Consider the following 21,428-nt stretch of genomic DNA (forward strand, 5'->3'; position numbering starts at 1 on the left):
CGGCCCGTAGAAAGCTGAGGTTCCTCCACGGGGTGAAGGTCTGACGGCAGACCTGCAAGGTGCTCATTGCATGCAGAGCGACGGCCGCCTGTCCTGCAGCTCTGTGAGATCTCGCCACGAGGGTCGACGAAAATCTACAGGCCTTGGACGGGTGCTTAGGAATACCACGAGATGAAGCGCTCTGAGGACACAGTTACATGGCAACAGAGCGTTCAACCGGGGGAATCCCAATGTACCCATGGGCGACCGCCCCATCGAGGGGGGGAAAGGCGGAGAAAGCTGACGAACGTACACGGGAGGTCAAGGGAGCCTTCCATGACTTCGCCAGTTCCTCATGCACTTCCGGGAAGAATGGTATTGGGGTTGGCTGTGGCCGTGAGGCGGCAGCCGCACCCAAAAACCAGTCATCCAACCGCGAGCGCTCAGGGACCGCACTCTTGCCATCGAACTGTCGAAGACAAGTCAGCAGTGAGTGTGCGCGCTCGCTCGGAAGCTGTGCGGACATAGCGACCGAGTCGATCTCCATCCCGGGAAAAGAGATCCTCTGCACGGGGCAGAGTTTGCTCTTCTCCCAGTTGACCCGAAGGCCCAGACGGGCTTGGTGCCGGAGCACTAGGTCTCTGTGTTCGCAAACCTGATCTCGAGAGTGAGCTAATATTAGCCAGTCGTCGAGATAATTCAGGATGCGAACCCCATGTTCGCGCAGGGGAACAAGGGCTGCCTCGACGACCTTCGTAAAGACGCGAGGAGACAGAGCCAGCCCGAATGGGAGAACCGCATACTGGTATGCCTGCCCCTCGAAAGCAAACCGAAGAAGCGGTTTGTGTCAAAATAAGATGGAGACATGAAAGTAAGCGTCCTTCAGGTCTATCACTGCAAACCAATCCTGTGGCCGCACGCATTCGAAAATGCGTTTGGCCGTGAGCATCTGGAACGGCAGCCTGTGAAGGGAGCGGTTCAAGACGCGCAGATCCAGGATCGGCCGTAACCCACCGGTCTTCTTGGGGACAATGAAGTAGGGGCTGTAAAACCCTGACTTCATCTCGGCTGGAGGGACAGTCTCGATTGCACCCTTCGCCAGCAGGGTAGCAACCTCTGCTCTCATGATAGGGGCATTGCCACCAACCATAGTGAAGCGAACTCCCCTGAAGCGGGGAGGAGACCGTGCGAACTGAATCGCATAGCCGAGCCTGATAGTTCGGGCGACCCAGCGGGACAGGCTGGGAAGCTCTAACCAAGCTTCCAGAGACTGAACCAGCGGGGTCATGCAAACCACAGGCGTCCCCCCGGAGGGGCAGCGAAGCGGAGTGACCGGCCCAGGCGATTGTGGCATAGCGGCCCGAGGCGGGGGCGCGGTCAAGCTCCGCGTCCTGACGGAGGAGACCAGGGAAGGACCAGCGTTTGACGGGGGTCTGCTCTGCCTGGGGTCTGGCGATAGAGGGGGACGAGAGTGGTGAGGTCCGGGGACGGAACACACTGTCATCCGCGCCCTCTGGAACAGAGAGGGATGAGAGCGGCGAGGCCCGGGGGCGTCGCGCACTGTCAACCGGCTCTGTGTGCTCAGTGATAGGTGTATTGGTTCTTTCTTTAACCATGATAGGATACTGCCCACCCGTGGGTGAGCAGCGGGAGAACAAAAGATTCTTCCCCGGCCCTCCCCCGGGGGAAGGAGGGGGCCTGCAACCACCTCCTGGGGAAAAACCGACACCATCACTGAGCAGCCCGTCTCAGGAGCGCCGCTTAGCCTGGCGTTTAGCGGGGCGCGGGGCTGGAGAGGGCTGTGGCGCATTCCTGCGGCCTCCTCCGCGACGCGGCCCAGGTGAAGGCTGCTGCTGGGGCCGTGCGGGAGGGGAGGGAGCCAACGGAGGGCGCCCTCGGCGGCGAGCAGGCTGAGGCGTCTGTACCGACGGCTGGGTGGAGGCAGCAGCAGGCCGTCGGGGCAGAATATGTTTGATCGCCTCAGACTGCTTCTGTGCGGTTGAGAACTGCTGGGCAAAGTCCTCAACCGCTCCGCTGAAGATGCCGGCCTGGGATATGGGGGCGTCGAGCAGACGAGTGCGCTCAGCGTCCCGCATATCGGCCAGGTGCAGCCACAGGTGACGCTCCTGGACCACAGAGGTGGCCATCACCTGACGCAGGGAGCGTGAGGCCACTTTCGTCGCTCGGAGAGCAAGGTCAGTGGCGGCACGCAGCTCATCGAAGAGCCCTGGGTCAGTCCCCGCCTCGTGCATATCTCTGAGCAGCTGGGCCTGGTAGACCTGCAAGGTGCTCATTGCATGCAGAGTGACGGCCGCCTGTCCTGCAGCTCTGTGAGATCTCGCCACGAGGGTCGACGAAAATCTACAGGCCTTGGACGGGTGCTTAGGAATACCACGAGATGAAGCGCTCTGAGGACACAGTTACATGGCAACAGAGCGTTCAACCGGGGGAATCCCAATGTACCCATGGGCGACCGCCCCATCGAGGGGGGGAAAGGCGGAGAAAGCTGACGAACGTACACGGGAGGTCAAGGGAGCCTTCCATGACTTCGCCAGTTCCTCATGCACTTCCGGGAAGAATGGTATTGGGGTTGGCTGTGGCCGTGAGGCGGCAGCCGCACCCAAAAACCAGTCATCCAACCGCGAGCGCTCAGGGCAGGGCGGAGGGTTCCACTCAAGCCCGATGCTCACGGCGGCCCTGGAGAGCATGGCCGTCATCTCGGGATCTGATACGGGCAACGCTGGTACTCCAGATGGAGGCAACGCAGCCGCATCGTCACTTCCCGATGACTCCTGCCCGCCTTGTGATGCCGCGATCGACATCGAGTCCTCCTCTGGAGCGCCGAATGAAACACGCTGGGCATCAGTAGATGGACCCGGTAGAATCACCGCAGCGCTCGCGGGTTGCAACACTGTAGAGGAGGGCGTGGTCCGAGGACGCATCGTTGGATTGTTCCACACCGTCACCCTCAAGTCACCCTGTCCACCAGCCGAAGTACCACCTCTCGTGGAGGGTGTAGATCGGGGTGTGGATGAGGGGAGAGTTCGCTCGTCTCGAAGAAGATGATGTCACAGAAAACTCAGGATTTTGGCTTGTGGAGTGAAGAGAAGCTCTTGGCTCCGAAGCGAAAACATATCTGCATGTTGCTGGCGTCCTCCTTTTATACCCACGCGGTGGGGCGGAGATACGCTATGCAAATTCCGCAGACCCATGGCATTTCATCGCCATTGGCTCGTTTTGTAATACACGTAGATGATTGGCTTTCTAGGCGAAACCCCCATTCGTCGTCATCCGACGTAACTCGGAGTGACTACGAAAGGGAACTATTATACTTCAAACTTTTATACTTGGGTTAGAAGTGTGAGTCGAAAAAAGTGTAGTTTGCAGCAGGCTCAGACAAACAGGAACTTCTGATCTATTCCTTCAACTTTTGATCGATGAGATGTTGCAGTAGCACAGCAGTCCGCGACTATTAGAGCTAGAGCCAGGGGTTGTGTGCGATAACTGAGGCTGGGCTCTGTGTAGAGTTTATCAGGACAACTGATAGTGCTCAGCCCGCCCCGTAGGAGGAGTTGTATAGGGGTGTCATCGTCATGACGTCGTAAACCTCTACGTAGGATTAAAGCCTCATTGAATCAGAAGTAAAGTCATGGAGAAGTTATGCATATACTGCCAGAGAGAATTCTATTAATTACACCAATATATATATATATATATATATATATATATATATATATATTTTTAACATATGGATGGGTGAATGTTCGCAACAAGTTCCGTAAAAAGCGTTTAGAAAGTTTTACACGAAAAAAAAATATTTCAGAGATGCTTGTGCGGTAGGCCTATTCTATATTTGCATAAAGGGTTAAAATTTACATTTAAGCGCTATTTAAAAATGGTATAATAAAATAATGTGGTTTAAACCATCATTTTATTAAATCATGTGCATACTGTCGTATATGAACAAAGAGAAGACCTAGAGTTCACTACAGCTAACTGTAGGAAACAGATATCCATAGGGTGAAAGTGTAAAGAAGACACCATACAAAACATTACAATCACACCCGGCAATACGATAAGTGTTGCGATAGTGTTGTTAAAAATGAAACCGTGGTAAACAATTTAAGAACACTAGCACTGTTAAACATGCAGTTCAATAACAATGTACAATATAAACAAGAATCCAACTCTAATGTGACTGAGCGTGTTTCACATATAACTGTTGATAGTTAGGTCAAACAATTGAAACTTGCGCTATGTTAAAACATTTTGATGATGAGGCCAAAACTGCTTATCACATGTTTTCATAACTTACTGCTTACCGTCTGTTTTCTGGATCAGACCTAAAACTCTTGTGTCAAAGTATCGGTGTAGACGCATAAAAAAATGAATCATCCTGCCATTCACGTAAAAATATAGCCGGGAATTCATTAGCTTAACCGTTGTTTAGCCACATACATAAAATAACTGTGTATTTATGACTGTGCTGTGAAATGGGCAATAGCTAGACGAGTTTGAAGTATAATAGTTTTATAGGTAACAGAAAAACAGCAATACTCATCTTTCATGTCGATGTTTCGTAGACATAGCTGAAAGATCTTCTAAAAGAAATATCTCATGTAGAAATATCTGCTCATGTTTTTCATAAATTCCTATATGTTTGACTACGCTCGGAGACTATAGTTTTTGCAAACTGTACAAAAACAAAAAGAAGCAAGATGTAAACGGCCTAATTGACTATATAAAATGTCAATTACAAAACTGATCACAAGTGGCTTTTCGTATTTGCTTTAAATGGCTCATGTTGTATTTACTCTTTAGCAAGTTGATCACTAGAATTTACTTTTGTGCAATTTTATCTGCATAGTCAGATGTGATTCTGTTGTAATAGTTTAAGTGTGAAACAGCATACACTTACTTTTTGCGTTAATACTTTGTGTATTTATTATAAACGGTGCTTTTCACCCCCTGTTTTCTTAGTGATTTGGTCTTTTGAATTCATGTATAAAGATTATGTTTTAAAGTTAGACCATAGTCTTTACAAGAGTGTGGAACTTTGCATCACTACGGTGTGACAAAATATGTTGGCGTGTAAAAATACATTCAAACATTTAAGCACAACTATTTACACACATACTACGCAGGATAATATCTAATTGTAGATTGTGAACACACCATTATCTGATTATTTGGGGTCAAAGAACGATTTTTGAACAAAATTTTGTGCTGGATGTATAAAATAAAGGTATTAGTTAATAACAAAAACTTTAAATCAACATGAAAACCATAATATAAATAAATAAAATATAGTTTGAAAATTACTTCCATAATATTTTCCTTTAGTAAAGATATGTCCGTATCACCCACCACAAAGTTTTGCGTTTGTGGTTGAGACCTCGCAGAGATTACACCAATATTAGGGTTCTCAAACATTGCCTGTTTTTTAAGGAATACAAATTTTGCCATTGTTTATTATGTGCAATATATCATTATATGGCCAGTTTGGTTTCTTCTTACTGTTACAATATACTTGGTTCTAAATACAAAAATTAAAACTCCATCACCAATCAATTATTAAAAACATTTTATTTTTTAAAAAACTGTTTAAGTACATAATGCCAAACAATAGGCTACAACAGTTGTTATTGCAGTTTCTTCATGAGAGATTCTTCATGCTTGAACAAAGCGTTGACCAGGTCGTTGGCAATGCTTTCACAATTCACATAGTCTAGCGGTTCCCTCGTCTTCATCTGGTGTGTTGGATTCGCGCGCACATTTGTAACTGATTCATTGAGCAATCAAGATTGTCAATTATTGGATCAATGTTCTTCACTTTTTCAACCAACTGACTGGTGTTTGCTTTCAGAAACCTTTGATGATCTGAGAATATAAAAATTAAAACAATAACAGGAAAAAGGAAAATGAAGACAAAATGGGAAAGAATATAAAGATTGAATCTAACCTTGTATTATCCTGTTTCTCTTCTTTCCCAGTATCCCCGTTTGGGGAGTATTTGGCTTTGATCAAATCTGCAGTAAATAAATAAGTTTGATAAGTCTGCAGTAAAATAAAGGGCTGATAAAGGCTGTAGTAATAGTTACAATTCTGAGTCTGAATAATCCAGGAGCATGACACCGCATAAAATAAATTAATCTTGGCTTATTCTACAAAACTCGATCCAATAGTACCAAAAACATAAAAAAATTCTGTATTGCAAATGTGAACATGCCAATGTTAGACCAGAATGCGACCTTCCTTAAAATTGGCCCCAAATAGTTAACTACGACTGCTTAATTAAGATTAATTTTATACATTACATAGGCGAAAACTGTTTTAATAGTTTCTCGTGTATTACACTTACAATTTGCCGGCACATTTGATTTGGCAGAAGTCATATTGATCTCAAAGGAGCTTGAACCTGTCACGGTTCACACTTTCATTGACTTTTGTGGGAAAGAAGGATGGCTCCCTGCGACCGTGTATTGATTACCGAGGGCTGAACAACATCACGGTAAAGAATACTTATCCTTTGCCGTTGATGTCTTCAGCTTTCGAACGGTTACAGGGAGCATCAGTCTTCACAAAATTGGATTTACGTAATGCTTATCATTCGGTCCGCATCAAGAAGGGGGATGAGTGGAAAACCGCGTTTCACACCCCCAGGGGTCACTTTGAATATTTGGTTATGCCGTTCGGGCTGTCCAACTCCCCAGCGGTTTTCCAGGCACTCGTCAATGACGTGCTGAGAGACATGGTTGACCAATTCATCTATGTCTACCTGGATGGCATATTGATTTTTTCTTCGTCTCTCCAGCAAACACGTTCAGCACGTCAGACGAGTGCTTCAGAGGTTGCTAGAGAATGGGCTTTTTGTCAAGGCGGAGAAATGCGCTTTTCATGCACAGTCTGTTCCTTTCCTAGGTTACATCATCTCGTCTGAGGGGGTGCGTATGGATCCTGACAAGGTTAAGGCTGTGATTGATTGGCCAAGTCCAGATTCCCCAAAGGCCCTACAGAGGTTTCTGGGCTTCGCCAATTTTTATCTGCGTTTTATTCGCAACTTCAGCCAACTAGCCGCTCCTCTGACTGCCTTGACCACCCCCAGAACGACGTTCAGGTGGTCCGATACAGCTGAGGCTGTATTCACTAACCTCAAGAGCTGCTTCAGTTCAGCTCCCATCCTTATCGCCCCTGATCCTTCACGTCAGTTCGTGGTGGAGGTTGACGCGTCAGAGGTGGGGGTAGGTGCAGTTCTATCTCAACGCTCCTCCACAGACGACAAGATTGATCAATCCCTTATTGATGATCGACAGGTAGGTCCCTCTGGGAGCGCCGGGAGGCGCTCTTAGGGGGAGGGGTACTGTCACGGTTCACACTTTCATTGACTCATTCTGATGCTGTGTTTTTGAATGCACGTGGGCGGAGCCGCTGATCAGTCCCTAATTATCATCAGCGCCAGCAGTGACTGATCAGAGGTTCCTATTTAAGCACTTAGTCTTTTGTCTTGTGTTTGTCAGATCGTTGTTGGATGTTCCCGTTCCTGGTGTTTGATTCCCCTCGTGTCGCTGTGTTCCTGCCTGTGTCCTCGTGCGTTTGTGGATACGCTGGATGTCATTCTGTCAGCCCTCGTGAGTCTCTGTCTGCACTCATCTGTCTTCCCTGGATCACTTCACTCTTTCGCCGTCTCGAGGACTGGGTTGCCTACCTGCACGCCTGCGTCACCAAGGATTCCATCTGTTTACCACACCAGTATTCTGAGACTGTTTCCCGAGTTCATCCTTTTGCCTCTCTTGTTATTGACCAATAAACTGAGTTTACTTGCTATTGTCTCCGCTATTTTCTGTGCCATTACAGAACCAGTTATGATCGGCGAAAACACATGGCCATCATCAGATGCAGAGATTTTGCCTGTTTACATAAAATCTGTCAGTTCATCTCTCAATTGTTCATTTTTTTTCTTCTTTTATTATTGCTGCCATGAATTGAGTTGCCTCTGATAAAATTTGCAGTAAATAAATAAGGTTGATAAGTCTGCAGTAAAATAAATGGCTGATAAAGGCTTTAGTAATACTAGTTACAATTCTGAGTCTGAATAATCCAGGAGCATGACACCGCATAAAATAAATTCTACAAACCTCGATCCAATAGTACCAAAAACACAAAACAATTCTGTATTGCAAATTTGTACATGACACTGTTAGACCAGAATGTAACCTTCCTTAAAATTGGTCCCAAATAGTTAACTATGACTGATTAATTAAGAATAATTTTATACATTACATAGGCGAAAACTGTTTTAATAGTTTCTCGTGTATTAATAGTTTGTCGTGTATTACACTTACAATATGCCGGCACATTTGGTTTGGCAGAAGTCATATTGATCTCAAAGGAGCCAAGAGTTAAACCAGTTATGATCAGATGCAGAGATTTTGCCTGTTTACATAAAATATCTGTCAGTTCATCTGTCATTATACATAGAGTGCAACAGTCCCCCCCCCCCCCCCCCTTTATATATAAATATGCAAAATATGCATATATAGCTTATACAAACATTTCATTATTTTGAGAGGGTAGGGAGAATATTTCATTCGCAGTGCTTCATGGGAGTGGGCAGAGCTATTTTGGAGTGTGTTGCTTTTTTTTTTTTTTTAACTATGTTTGACATAATTTTCACTACAGCATCATGGCTCACGGGTAATGTAGTTTTCACCAGGAGTTCAACTGTTTATCAGAAGCAAATACCATGTATTAACAACCTCTTAGCTTACAGTAGGTCTGTCTTTAAAATTAATTTCCGTATGGAGAAAGTAAATGCTTTTACTCCCAGAAACCGCCTGTTGCACTCTATAATGTTTTGTCATTAAAAATAAAATATAAACCATACTAACATGTTACTTGGATGCCTGATTGTCCTTCAGTGTTTGCTGTCTCTAGAGAAAGAAGGAAAGACCATGTTATTTTAAATGGCAATGAAAAGCGCTAGCCTATATAAATAGCTTTGACTTGACTTTTATATGTTTTGCTTATCACATTGTGACAGTGTCATTCATGTAGCTTACACGTAAACAATTTATCATGCAAATTGCTAAAAGTTAAAATCAAAGACAGAGTAAAAGAAGAATTAAAAATTAACCTAGCAAAATTTAAAAAGTAAGTAACTGAAGAGGAATAAAGTAGGCCTATGCACATATAAGCATGTCTGACTAAAATAATCTCTAAATAAGATTTAAAAATGAATCAATCCAAAACATTTATTTTAAGGTCCTTTATGGAAATCCTGCAGCTTAAATAAACGATGCTGCAGATTTTAGTTACATCAGATAAAAAATACAACATAGCATAATGCAAAATAAACATTGCTGTAAAACAGTCATGTTAAATTGATACTTTTGTGATATGGTTTAAAAAAACACATAGCATAATGAACATGAACAATGTTGTAGATTTTTAAAATCATACTTTATGATAAATTAATATAGTAGATACATGTTAATATCTGTATCACATCCATATCATAATACAATGCTCCATATTAAACCCATACTTTGATAAATTAATATAGTAGATACATTTTAATATCTGTATCACCAGTTACAGCAGATAAAAATACTAATTGCATAATGTGGATAAAACAAATACGTAGCCTGGGCTATTTAAAACACTAATGAATTATACCGTCTTTTCCTTATGTATAAACACTTTTTCAAATTAAACATCATTGCGTAATACAGATAAACAGCACCGTAGCATAAATTAATTATAGAGAAAGTACTCACTGTTTTGCATTTTTGATGAGGTGGTCATAGAAGAGAGGGTGCAAAAGTTTTTGGTCCAGACATGGGGTATGGCACACGTCCATGTGTCTTGGCTATTTTATAGCCTTTTACAGTAAGAGCCTCTGGAAAACTATGGGGAAACGGCGGAGCTGTGTGTCCACTATATTCTTTAAGTACTCTATGAATGGAAGTGTTTAGGTTCAAGGCCAATTCACATTCCCAGGGGGTAGGCAGACCTTTTGATTACACAAGCGCCATATTTCACTGATAACTGTCACTCCTGAAAATAAGTCTTATAAATTAAAAGTAATTTATTACCGGTGGTACGAAAACAGCGATGATATCACTTATTTGTCACGCACACTGTCCATGCTGGCAGGCACTACCTGTGTGATTTTTTTGTTCTTCAACCCTGGTGAAAATGTAAGATGATTTTATTTTTATCTAAATCTTACTTATTTGGTACAGTAAATTTGTAAAATATTTATTTTAAATGAACAGAATGCTTTTCAACTTCAGTTATTTAGTAAGACTTTTTAATGAACGGCATGATTTTCAACTTCAGTAATTTAGTAAGATTTTAAATGAACAACAATTAGTAAACTATTTATTTGATATATGATATATTTTAATTTATACACTTTTAAAGGAACAGAATGCTTTTCAATGGGCTCAGGAACGTGTCACAAAAACAGATACCAGGCCAGCCACACGCTGGTGTGACTGAGAGAAAAGACTTCAGGGGAAACACTTGTGGGTTTTTTTCAACCATGGTGAAACAGTAAGATGATTTTATTTTTGTTTAATTTATATACTTTTAATTGAACAGCATGGTTTTTCAACCTTTAGTCAGTGTCAAATATTTGTGAATGACTAAATGTAAATTTTATAACCATTTCATTTAAATGAGCATAATGCTTTTTCAACTTCTGTGTGAGAAAACTTCCACGGTCCTCAGCAATGCGGAGGGAGGGAAATTCCTGCTTTGACACACACACACACACACACACATACATAGACACTCGCTCGCTATGTTTTTTGAGGCAGAGTGAGATCATTCATACATTGGATTGTTTGCAATATTTTTGTGACTCCATTTTATTCAAACTTTTTGTGTGAGATTTTATTTTATATTCTTTTAAAGAACAGATAAACTTTGACCATTTTATTTAAACTGAAATGCTTGGTTCAGTGAATAGTTCTACATTTATTTTAAACTTTTTGTGTGAGGTTTTATTTTATATTCTTTTACAGAAAAGATAAACTTCCACCATTTTTTCTTATCACTTTCACGGCTGAGCCATTTATACATGCTGCTGCTCAGGAATGCAGGGGATGCGATGACAAAACACCAACTTCAAACAATCAAACTAACTGTCACCATCAAAGCCAATACATCTCAAACTAACTGTCACCATCAAAGCCAATACATCTCAAACGAACTGTCACATCACTTTGTAACTGTAACATCAAAGCTTATGTTAACATCAAAGGCCAATACCTCCCCTTTTCTTTACCAAACGAACTTCAAACGATCAAACTGTCACACATCCATCATTTTGACATAAAGTTTAACCGGAAGGGGGGGAACTAGGTCAAAGGTAACATGAAGGGGTGGAACTAGGTCAAAGGTAACAGGAAGGGGCGGAACCGGAAGGAGCGGGACAGGAAGAGGAGGAACCGGAAGGGGCGGGGGAAGATCAAAGGATAGACACACCCACCTGTCAATCAATCATTTTGACAGTTAGTGTAGGCTATTTACTACTCCTGTAAATAGGGTCACATCTCTCTCTCTCTCTTTAAAATATTAGTTTCATCACTCACCGATCATGTCGCTTCAGAGGACATTGATTCATCCACTAGTTGATAATGTCGCAAGACACTCCTTTAAAATCTGGCCATCATTTTTAATGTTGTTATTTTAATGTTTATGTAAACAAAAAGTGCATATTAATGCTAATTATATTTGTTATTTGCTGGTTTTCGACATAAAACTTGGTGAATTGATTTTATTGTGTATAATTAGTAGCCTACTTTTTTAACAGGATTCTGTAATAACCGTGATCATTTTGGTCACTATAATCATGAAATGAAATTTTCATGCTATTTCATCTCTAGTTAAGATGCACTATAAAATCAACTATAATTATATTTTTACAGTATAATATGCAAAGTACAATTTAAAAAAAAAAAAAAAATCTCTGATTCTGTTCTTTTCTATGACATTCAAGGGTGACATATATAGGCCTACAAAACCTCTTTTAGGTCTAAAACAGTTTATATAGTTGTTAATATGAGAGTTATGAGACATTATTTAAGAGATTTAAGTATTGTATTACATGAGTAGCTCTCGGCCACTATCTTTTTTAAAAAAGTAGCTCTCAAATGAAAAAAGGTTGGAGACCCCTGAGCTACAGTATCTACTTGCATTATATGGACTGACAGAGATGGGCTAATTTTCTGAAGAAGAAGAAAAAAAAAAAGAAAAAAAAAAGAAAACTTTTCTGAATAAAGTCATTTTTGAGAGATTTATTTTGGGATGGAGTATCTCTTTCATTTTTCTCTTTAAGACCAAAATTGTGTTAACAGGTTTATAGCGTATTTTCAACACATTTTCTGAACTCTGACATGAAAGACAGCGACACAGATCCTTACAAAACTTGGTTTTGAAATCATATAAGACACAAAGGGTAACTTCATTTTACAGTCTCCTTGTTACATATACTTGCTGTAGTAATAATAAATTGTGCATAATTACTTGCAACTAACCCAAAAACCACCCCTTTTTACTAACCAATTAATATTACTCAGAACTTAAATGTATAATTACACTCTAACAAGGATACCTTAAAGCATAACCCAAAATTGCAAGTGTGAATGAAATTTGAATTTCCATTTTCAACATTTATCATTGAATCCTGTCATACAATATTGACTGCCTGATTGCATGTGCACGAAAGTAGGTTAAAGTCTGCTTTTGTACCAATTTCTATAACTTATTTTTGTGCAATTGCACATTACACAGCTTTAAAAGGACTAAATTCAGATAGGTGTATTAAAAAGAACTGTTATTACAATTTTCTTTCTTTTTTAAACTTTATTTAAAACAATGCTAAAATGACACTAAAATAATACATGCTATATTTGGGTTTTATATATATATATATATATGTATATATAGGTTAATCTCCCTGGTGGATCAGTCTCGGGGACAATACTGATGACACCAAGACTACACAAATGTCTTCTCTAACGTTCTCATCTTTGCAGGATGCAGGTGGCACAATATATTCTCATGTATGCACATCCTAGTTGAACTGATTTTCCTCAGCAACGTCAGTTGTCATCAGGCTCTCTGTGCTGATGCTTGGCTGGAAACACCAGGACCTTTGTCTGTGATAACAAAATAATTCCTTCCCCTCTGAGTGATGGCAGACAACAGCGGAGTGACAGGACCTTCAGCCATGCCTGCCAAAATAAATATGAATGAAATACTTTATTGACTGCAGTGAAGGAGAAAACAAGGAACTAGGTTCTAAAGTTTGTGTAAGACTGAGAAGCATGGGCAATGCCAGACAATGCTTGTAACTACACCTTGGTGATGAACAATTTTCAAGTAACAGCTCGAAACCACTATCAAATTTTATGTTCATATTCTGCCTGTCTTTATTTATATAAGAGAAGAGATTTGATTTTGACTTCAGTCAAAGGAAAGGGTTTTGATTCCTCACCTGAAGCAACACAGTGGCGTAAGGACTCTAACAGACTGCTGCTTGAGAACCTGACCACCCCTCTGAAGAACTCCTCTTTGTCACTGAGGCTGTAGTTGCCATTTCCTTTGTACCTTGTCTCAAGCTAAGAGAAAACCGAGGATTCATGTACTAAAGCATATTTATAAATGTCAAAAAGCTTGTTTAGGTGTACATGTGGTTAAAGGTGCAGTAAGCAATTTCTTAAAAACGCTGCTGAAAGTGGATCCAAGGGTTAAAGTGAAAAAATATATAAATTTCCCCAAATTTTAAACATTAGGCTTCAAAAAATATAACAACTTTTAATTTAAGTGACCTTAAAACAATCCTCACTTAAACCCATAATAAATGTCATATTTACCTGTACCTTTCCTGTCTAGCAGGTATGACGTAAACAGAAATTAAATAAGGTTATAAAACAGTCCGTACTGCATAAATTATAAATGAAATATAGATTAATCCTAATTAAAGCTACAAGCGTTCTTTAGTCAAGAGCAGTTAGTAATTATTTCTGTTCCCTTTGTTCTTTGGTTAACGTTCCAGACAGAATTAGTGGCTGCTGTCCCTTTAAGATCTGCCACTGCTGACAGGATCTCACGCATCTATCTTTTGTCTCATTCTCTCACTACTCTTCACTTCCATTTAAAGGGGAACTTTGCAACTCTGGCCATTTCTCTGCTGATTTTCACTTTGGTTGTCGCATATTGTCTCAACGAGCTCCCCCTACAGCTGTGGGGCGTTTATTTCACAACACTGTCGTAAAAAAACTCACTTGCGGCACCCTCCTCCCCCTTTCAACCGCTGCTCATGTGCATTTGTTGTTATAGGAGCGGGCCAACTTTATCATGTGGAGCTATGTCTACCGAGGTGGGTAATACATCATACACAGTATCATATGGCGTGTGTTAATGTCGAATTGCCGTAAAGCAGTTCGTGTTTCTCGCTTCTCAAATACTTCCTATTTCCAACTTACCAGAACCTAAGTCCCGATGTTGCAAGGTTGATTTTCTGCCTGGGAATGCTGAGGGGAGCGGGGAAAGTCACCTTTCTCACCAGAACAGGTTATTTAACCATCCAAATGATTTCTAAACGGTTTTATTAAGTTTAAATAGTTGCTAAGTACCCCTTTAAGATTTTATTTAATTCATTTAAGACTGTTCTTGTGAGGATACTCGACAAAACTGACATTTTGGCATAAATGTGTGTGTTATTGTTCGTTCAAGTGCGAAAGAGAACTCAATAGTGGCCCGATAGTGTGTGTGTCAGGAGGACATTCACTGACAGTGCATTCCCTTTTGTCTTGTCGCACATGAATGGTTTAAGAGCGTGATCATATAACCCTAGCTAAAGGATGACAGAAAGAACGGATGCTGCGTTAATTGCGTTAAATATTATATATTTATGAAGATAGGGGTGTGTGTTTTGGTGATTTCAAATATCAACACCCTTTCTCAAAAAATCACTTACTGCACCTTTAATTCAAATGAAATATATGTAATTATATGATACAAACAACTGATATGATACAAACAACTGATATTCAATCTAAAGGTGGTTATGTGAGATCAGAGGTTTACACACTCACTCTATACACAGCGGTTTCCAGCTTTGGTGTAACGCCATGTCCAAATGCCTCACAGGCCATCTGATGTCTTATCTCTTCATGGTCCCTGTGTTCCTTTCCAATACAGGGGTCTGTAAAAAGACCAGCAAAAAAATAACAAAACAGCATTTAGGTTATTTATAATTAAGTTGAAGGATATTATCAAATGGGGGTAGAATTGTTGCATTATTCCAAATAAATAGATTATGATCCACAAATAAATGTAAAGAGATTCACAAAAATATATCAAATTCACAAATAAATAGATTAAGATCCACAAATAAATGCGAAGTTTCACAAAGAATTATAAAACTCACAAATGAATAGAATGAGATAAAAAATAAAATAAAATAAAATATATATTTACATCGGGGTGATGGCGCAATGGATAAGACACATGCCTTTGGTGTGAGAGACCCGGGTTCGAATCCACTGAGAGACACCAATGTGTCCCTGAGCAAGACACTTAACCCCTAGTTGCTCCAGAGGCATGCGACCTCTGACATATCTAGCAATTGTAAGTCGCTTTGGATAAAAGCGTCAGCTAAATGAATAAATGTAAATGTAAATTTACAAATATTGTTTATACCACAAACACAACTCTGCCTGGCATTTATTTGTGAACTGTTTTTTGTGCATTTGTGAATCGGTTCCAGTGCCTTTGTAGATCCCCTCACGCATTTGTGAATCGGTTCCTGTCCATTTGTAAATCCCCTCACGCATTTGTGGATTTTAAAACACTTCTAGGTCGACGTGCAGACAAATCCACAAATAAGTTGACTCCACCCACCCTTTACCTAAGCCAATCAGATAACGGCCACATTGAGCTGACCAATCGTAGCACGTTCTCACTACAACCAATCACGTTAGGCTTTACACTCGGGAAGAAAACTGCATGGATCTGATTAATTTTGCAGATATTGACACCCCTGAAAGAATCTGTAATGGAAGCTTCATTCAAATTAGCTGTTTGTGTGGTTAAAACACACCGTTTCCAAAAGATTGTTGGAGTTTAAGGCTTCTTTATATTTATTATTCTTTATTATTAACTCAGGATCACACACAAATGATCATCACAGATCCCGAGCATCTTAACACCCTCTCTAAAGGAGTCAAGCGGCCCGTCAAAAGCAAATAGCCGACTATCTTCCCTGCCGTAGCAGTTTCAAATCATGTAACATGTTTGCAATGTTAACACATTTTGCCCATGACGTCTGTTTTCTTACCTGAAGATATATGACATATAATCTTCTTTATTGACTATGCTGGCTACATGAAAATTCATAATTCGTGATAGTGTCTACTCTACAGGACTCGGCGCAGCGCGACACGATGATTCACTGATAAACGGATGCCTGTTCTTCTTCTGAACTACTACACGCAACTACAGAGGACACATCATTTGCACATTTGCTCCATTGTCCAATGTAGAAAGCCTTGCACGGGGTAGACACGATGTAATAAATTACAAAACGGATGATTTTGTCTTTTAAAGCACAATCTTTGTGACATAGCTAGCTATAGGACATAAATATTATGTAGAAGACAAAATATCAGTCCAAATGACCATCATTGAAGATGTAACAGCGTGTAGGCTAATGGGGTTTTGAGTGGATAATGCAATGCTGAAAAAATACATATTTGCATTTATATTGGATGCTGTAAGTAACTTTTACAATACAATATTATTAAGTCTGATTCATATGAAATATTATTTGTGTGATCAAGCGTTTTAACGGATAAATTCAAATCGCTTGTCTGCTGGGCATTTCACTTTTAAATGCATGTTATATATTTAATCATTTGATCCACGGACCTGCTATTTAAAACTTGAATGAAGAAGTGGGAAAAGCTGTTGTGACAGTAATTTCCCCAATATTACACAAACTCGCGTATTTATCACAAGGTTGAATCCAGTTATTCATTAGTCAGCAACGCATTGATCCTTTTCTGTTTTATCATGAATAAGGTGACGCATCCATAACGCGTTGTTCCCATAACATAAGCGCTGTTTCTCTGGCATTTTCAAAGGCTCATAAAAATGTGTCTTGGCTTGATACACAGTCTAATGGCTTAACTCTAACGAAATCCAAATTTTAAACATATTTTACTGAAGCAATATTATGGGCCTTATAGCCTTACACTTCCTATTTGAGCCAATGCAGATGAACGAGCAAAGTTATTTCAGGGCAAGACCACTCTGATTGTACAGCCTAACGTGATCGGTTGTAGCGAGAACGTGCTACGATTGGTCAGCTCAATGTGGCCGTTATCTGATTGACTTAGGTAAAGGTTGGGTGGAGTCCACTTATTTGTGGATTTGTCTGCACGTCGCTAGAAGTCTTCCAAAATCCACAAATGCGTGAGGGGATTTACAAATGCACAGGAACCGATTCAAAAATGCGTGAGGGGATCTACAAATGCACAGGAACCGATTCACAAATGCACACAAAACGGTTCACAAATAAATGCCAGGCAGAGTTGTGTTTGTGGTATAAACAACATTTGTACATATATTTTTTATTTGCAAATCTCATTCTATTCATTTGTGAGTTTTATAATTATTTGTGAAACTCTTTACATTTATTTGTGGATCTTAATCAATTTATTTGTGAATTTGATATATTTTTGTGAATCTCTTTACATTTATTTGTGGATCATAATCTATTCATTTGGAATAATGCAACAATTCTACCCCCATATTACAATGTTTAGCTCACGAGTTATTGATCCGGGAAATTCAAATCTGTGAATATATTGTCAACTCTTACTGAACTCCTTGAAGCACTCTGACTGCATTTCTTTATATTTGAGTCCAAGTTCAAACACTATGAAACGCTCCATCGTTAACATACGGAGCTATCTGAAACACTGCCAGCGACATTAAACAAAGTGTCTGTCCGAGGTCACAACAGTTTTTGCGTAGGAAACGCAAATAGCTTTGCGAGGAAACGCAAAAGTTTTGCGAGGGTACGCAAAGTTTCTCAGGGGAACGCAAAAGTTTTTAAAAATAATAATAATTATCCCATCCCAAATTTTTTCCACCACCATGGGAAAAATGGTGTATGCCTTGGTTCAATATCCTGTTAAGGTGACACCTACAGCTCTCATTGCAGATTGCTGCATGTTTTCCCTAGCATTTTTGTTGATATCTTAATTCGTTGTGGCCTCGTCTCCAAAAGGCTATACTGACCAGTAGGGAAGATGCCCATTTCTGGTCAGATAAAGCAAGGATGTCCCTATACACAATACTTTTTAATTTTAATTTAGCAAAATATTTGGAATTCACAATTAAATGTTTTTAAAAGGCACTGTAATTTATTTAACCTTGGCAAAACATAACATAACCAACACAACTGTATACATTGCCAGAGATTGTACATATGTATTGTTCTGATTCTTGTGAATGTAAAAGACATAAACATAAAAACATGTTCATACGTGATGGGAGAGTGTTTCTTTCTTGTAGGAGCCTTGAGTGAGCATTTGGAAAAACCTATCAGTGTAAAAAAAACACACAAAAAAACAAAAACAACAACAAAAATCAGTACTTCTCAAATAAGTTTAGTCTTTATGTAAGAGATATCAAACTTCAATCTGTAAGAACTGTCAATCTTACTTTGAAAAATCAAAAAAATATGATTCAAAATGTTTCATTTCAATTTGAGAACAAAATCCAATAGTGACATAGTTGTGTCCACAGACAATGATATTGAGTGGGAGGGTCTCTTGATCTGAATGTAAATAGCATAGGAGACACATGGTTATGCCAGGTGTGAATGCTGTCAATTTTTTTTTGTTTCAAATAGAGATCACGATTCTGAACCAACTACTTTAACAAAATAACATATAATTTACCAGAGGGTCTGACAAAATGTTAATTTCTGCAGTCTATTTAAAAATGTTTAATTAATTTGAATGATTTTATTTTTTAAATCAGTGAATTAATGATTGTATGACTCATTAAGACTTCACTTGTTTCATTGCTGGATGAAAATTTTTGAAATAATTTCTTGAATGATTCAATGACAAATAACTTTTTTAAAAAGTCACTTTTTACCACCTAGTGATGTAACGATGTAATTCATACAAATCTTTTTTGAAGCGCCAAGTTACTTTTAAAAGTTAATTTACTCTTTTTTTAATCACTACAGATATCAATGTTTATATCCGAACTATAAACTTTTATATTTATTTTAGTATTTATTTGATAATCACATGAGTTTAGAGCAGAGAATGCTGAGATTATATCACATAATGCCTGATAAATCTAAATCAATCTTTCAGAAAGACATATAAAAATGACTGATATGCTGGATATGCACACAAGCAACCAGTCAATAGGTTACCTGCTGATAACGTCTCAGAAGCAAGTCCCTCATTGCAGTGAGACTCTTGGTGCTCAGGAGGCCATCCTTTATAGAGCCATGTTTTGTGGCTATTACTAATGCCTAGAAAAATTAATAAACACCATTGAGATATTACTTTTTTTGGGTGGGAATATTATAATTATCCAATCTTTCAAGTATCAAGTTGCATCAGCATCTGGTTATACACTATAAATTAAAATAAGTTATCCTAAATAAGTATCTCACACCAAATAAGACAGCAAAGGAAACAAAATGGAGATCGATCAAAAGTCACCTGACATAGAAAGATCTTGTGTTTGGCCATGAGGTTGGATATAAACACATAGGAGGTGTGTAGGTGGTGCACAATATAAGTTGGCTTAAGGTGGTTGGGTTTGCTGAAGTTGTCTCCCCAGGCAATCCGAATCCATATAGCCTCATCCTCATGTTTCTTCATCTTGATGGAAATCTTGAAAAGCAAAATCAAAAGATTTGTCAATACGACTACTGAATGTTATGTCATTTTGAATTGTTAAACTGAAAAAGTTTAATTGGATTTGAATGCTTGAATGCCAAATGAAGTCGTGTAATTACATTCCGAATGACCCCATGCAAATGTGCTTTAAACTGCTCTTTAAACTGTGTCAGCTCAACACAAACTGCATCATCTGTAGAGAAAAGGAAGAGGAACTATTTCAGACAGTGATTTATATATCTAAAGTAGTCAAAACAACCATATACTTAACATGTACCAAACTGGGCTCATTGTGGATTCCTTCGAAATCAAATCAATTTAACAATGATACATAAAACCCCCTTACCTTGTGCCTCAGTAAGCTGACATGCGTGCCAGATACCTTGATCAGGGTTTTCTATACGATCTAATGGGGGAATTCAAATTCAGATATGAGGTCTGGGATTATTTACATTTAAATTGTATTACATGTTTAAAGAAAAAAATGTAATTAGGCCATTTCACTCACAGATCATTTCCAAATTAGTGGAAGATTTTGTGTGAGATTTTATTTTATATTCTTTTAAAGAACAGATAAACTTTGACCATTTTATTTAAACTGAAATGCTTGGTTCAGTGAATAGTTCTACATTTATTTTAAACTTTTTGTGTGAGGTTTTATTTTATATTCTTTTACAGAAAAGATAAACTTCCACCATTTTTTCTTATCACTTTCACGGCTGAGCCATTTATACATGCTGCTGCTCAGGAATGCAGGGGATGCGATGACAAAACACCAACTTCAAACAATCAAACTAACTGTCACCATCAAAGCCAATACATCTCAAACTAACTGTCACCATCAAAGCCAATACATCTCAAACGAACTGTCACATCACTTTGTAACTGTAACATCAAAGCTTATGTTAACATCAAAGGCCAATACCTCCCCTTTTCTTTACCAAACGAACTTCAAACGATCAAACTGTCACACATCCATCATTTTGACATAAAGTTTAACCGGAAGGGGGGGAACTAGGTCAAAGGTAACATGAAGGGGTGGAACTAGGTCAAAGGTAACAGGAAGGGGCGGAACCGGAAGGAGCGGGACAGGAAGAGGAGGAACCGGAAGGGGCGGGGGAAGATCAAAGGATAGACACACCCACCTGTCAATCAATCATTTTGACAGTTAGTGTAGGCTATTTACTACTCCTGTAAATAGGGTCACATCTCTCTCTCTCTCTTTAAAATATTAGTTTCATCACTCACCGATCATGTCGCTTCAGAGGACATTGATTCATCCACTAGTTGATAATGTCGCAAGACACTCCTTTAAAATCTGGCCATCATTTTTAATGTTGTTATTTTAATGTTTATGTAAACAAAAAGTGCATATTAATGCTAATTATATTTGTTATTTGCTGGTTTTCGACATAAAACTTGGTGAATTGATTTTATTGTGTATAATTAGTAGCCTACTTTTTTAACAGGATTCTGTAATAACCGTGATCATTTTGG

At 39.6% G+C, this 21,428-nt stretch overlaps 1 protein-coding gene and 1 long non-coding RNA gene across 2 annotated transcripts; both read right to left on the bottom strand.

Annotated features, from left to right (window-relative positions):
• Positions 1-5,548: 5,548 nt before the first annotated feature.
• Positions 5,549-6,401, bottom strand: LOC143757231 (uncharacterized). Its single transcript, XR_013210450.1, has 3 exons — positions 6,341-6,401; positions 5,942-6,008; positions 5,549-5,859 (listed from the first exon to the last, which is right to left on the bottom strand). It is a non-coding gene; the product is annotated as an uncharacterized LOC143757231 (long non-coding RNA).
• A 6,496-nt stretch (positions 6,402-12,897) lies between these two features.
• LOC143757220 (centromere protein N-like) lies at positions 12,898-20,453 on the bottom strand. The gene is made up of 9 exons (XM_077248192.1): positions 20,440-20,453; positions 20,278-20,337; positions 20,051-20,124; positions 19,752-19,925; positions 19,457-19,558; positions 18,549-18,603; positions 15,090-15,199; positions 13,487-13,610; positions 12,898-13,223 (listed from the first exon to the last, which is right to left on the bottom strand). The coding sequence occupies exons 1-9, from the start codon at positions 20,444-20,446 to the stop codon at positions 13,102-13,104; spliced, it is 828 nt and encodes a 275-aa protein (XP_077104307.1). The 5' UTR covers positions 20,447-20,453; the 3' UTR covers positions 12,898-13,101.
• Between the last annotated feature and the right edge of the window lie 975 nt (positions 20,454-21,428).

Source organism: Siphateles boraxobius, unplaced genomic scaffold (genome assembly GCF_051911475.1).
Source record: "Siphateles boraxobius isolate OS27281-9 unplaced genomic scaffold, OSU_SipBor_1 30, whole genome shotgun sequence".
NCBI classification, from domain to species: Eukaryota; Metazoa; Chordata; class Actinopteri; order Cypriniformes; family Leuciscidae; genus Siphateles; species Siphateles boraxobius.

Bases quoted from the DNA above. Each gene is read 5' to 3' on its own strand.
- LOC143757220 (XM_077248192.1), bottom strand. The intron at 18,604-19,456 runs GTAACCTATTGA...TTACACTGATAG, and splicing joins TTCTGAGACGTTATCAGCAG to GTTTTTCCAAATGCTCACTC. The intron at 13,224-13,486 runs GTGAGGAATCAA...TTATTTTGGCAG, and splicing joins ACGCCACTGTGTTGCTTCAG to GCATGGCTGAAGGTCCTGTC.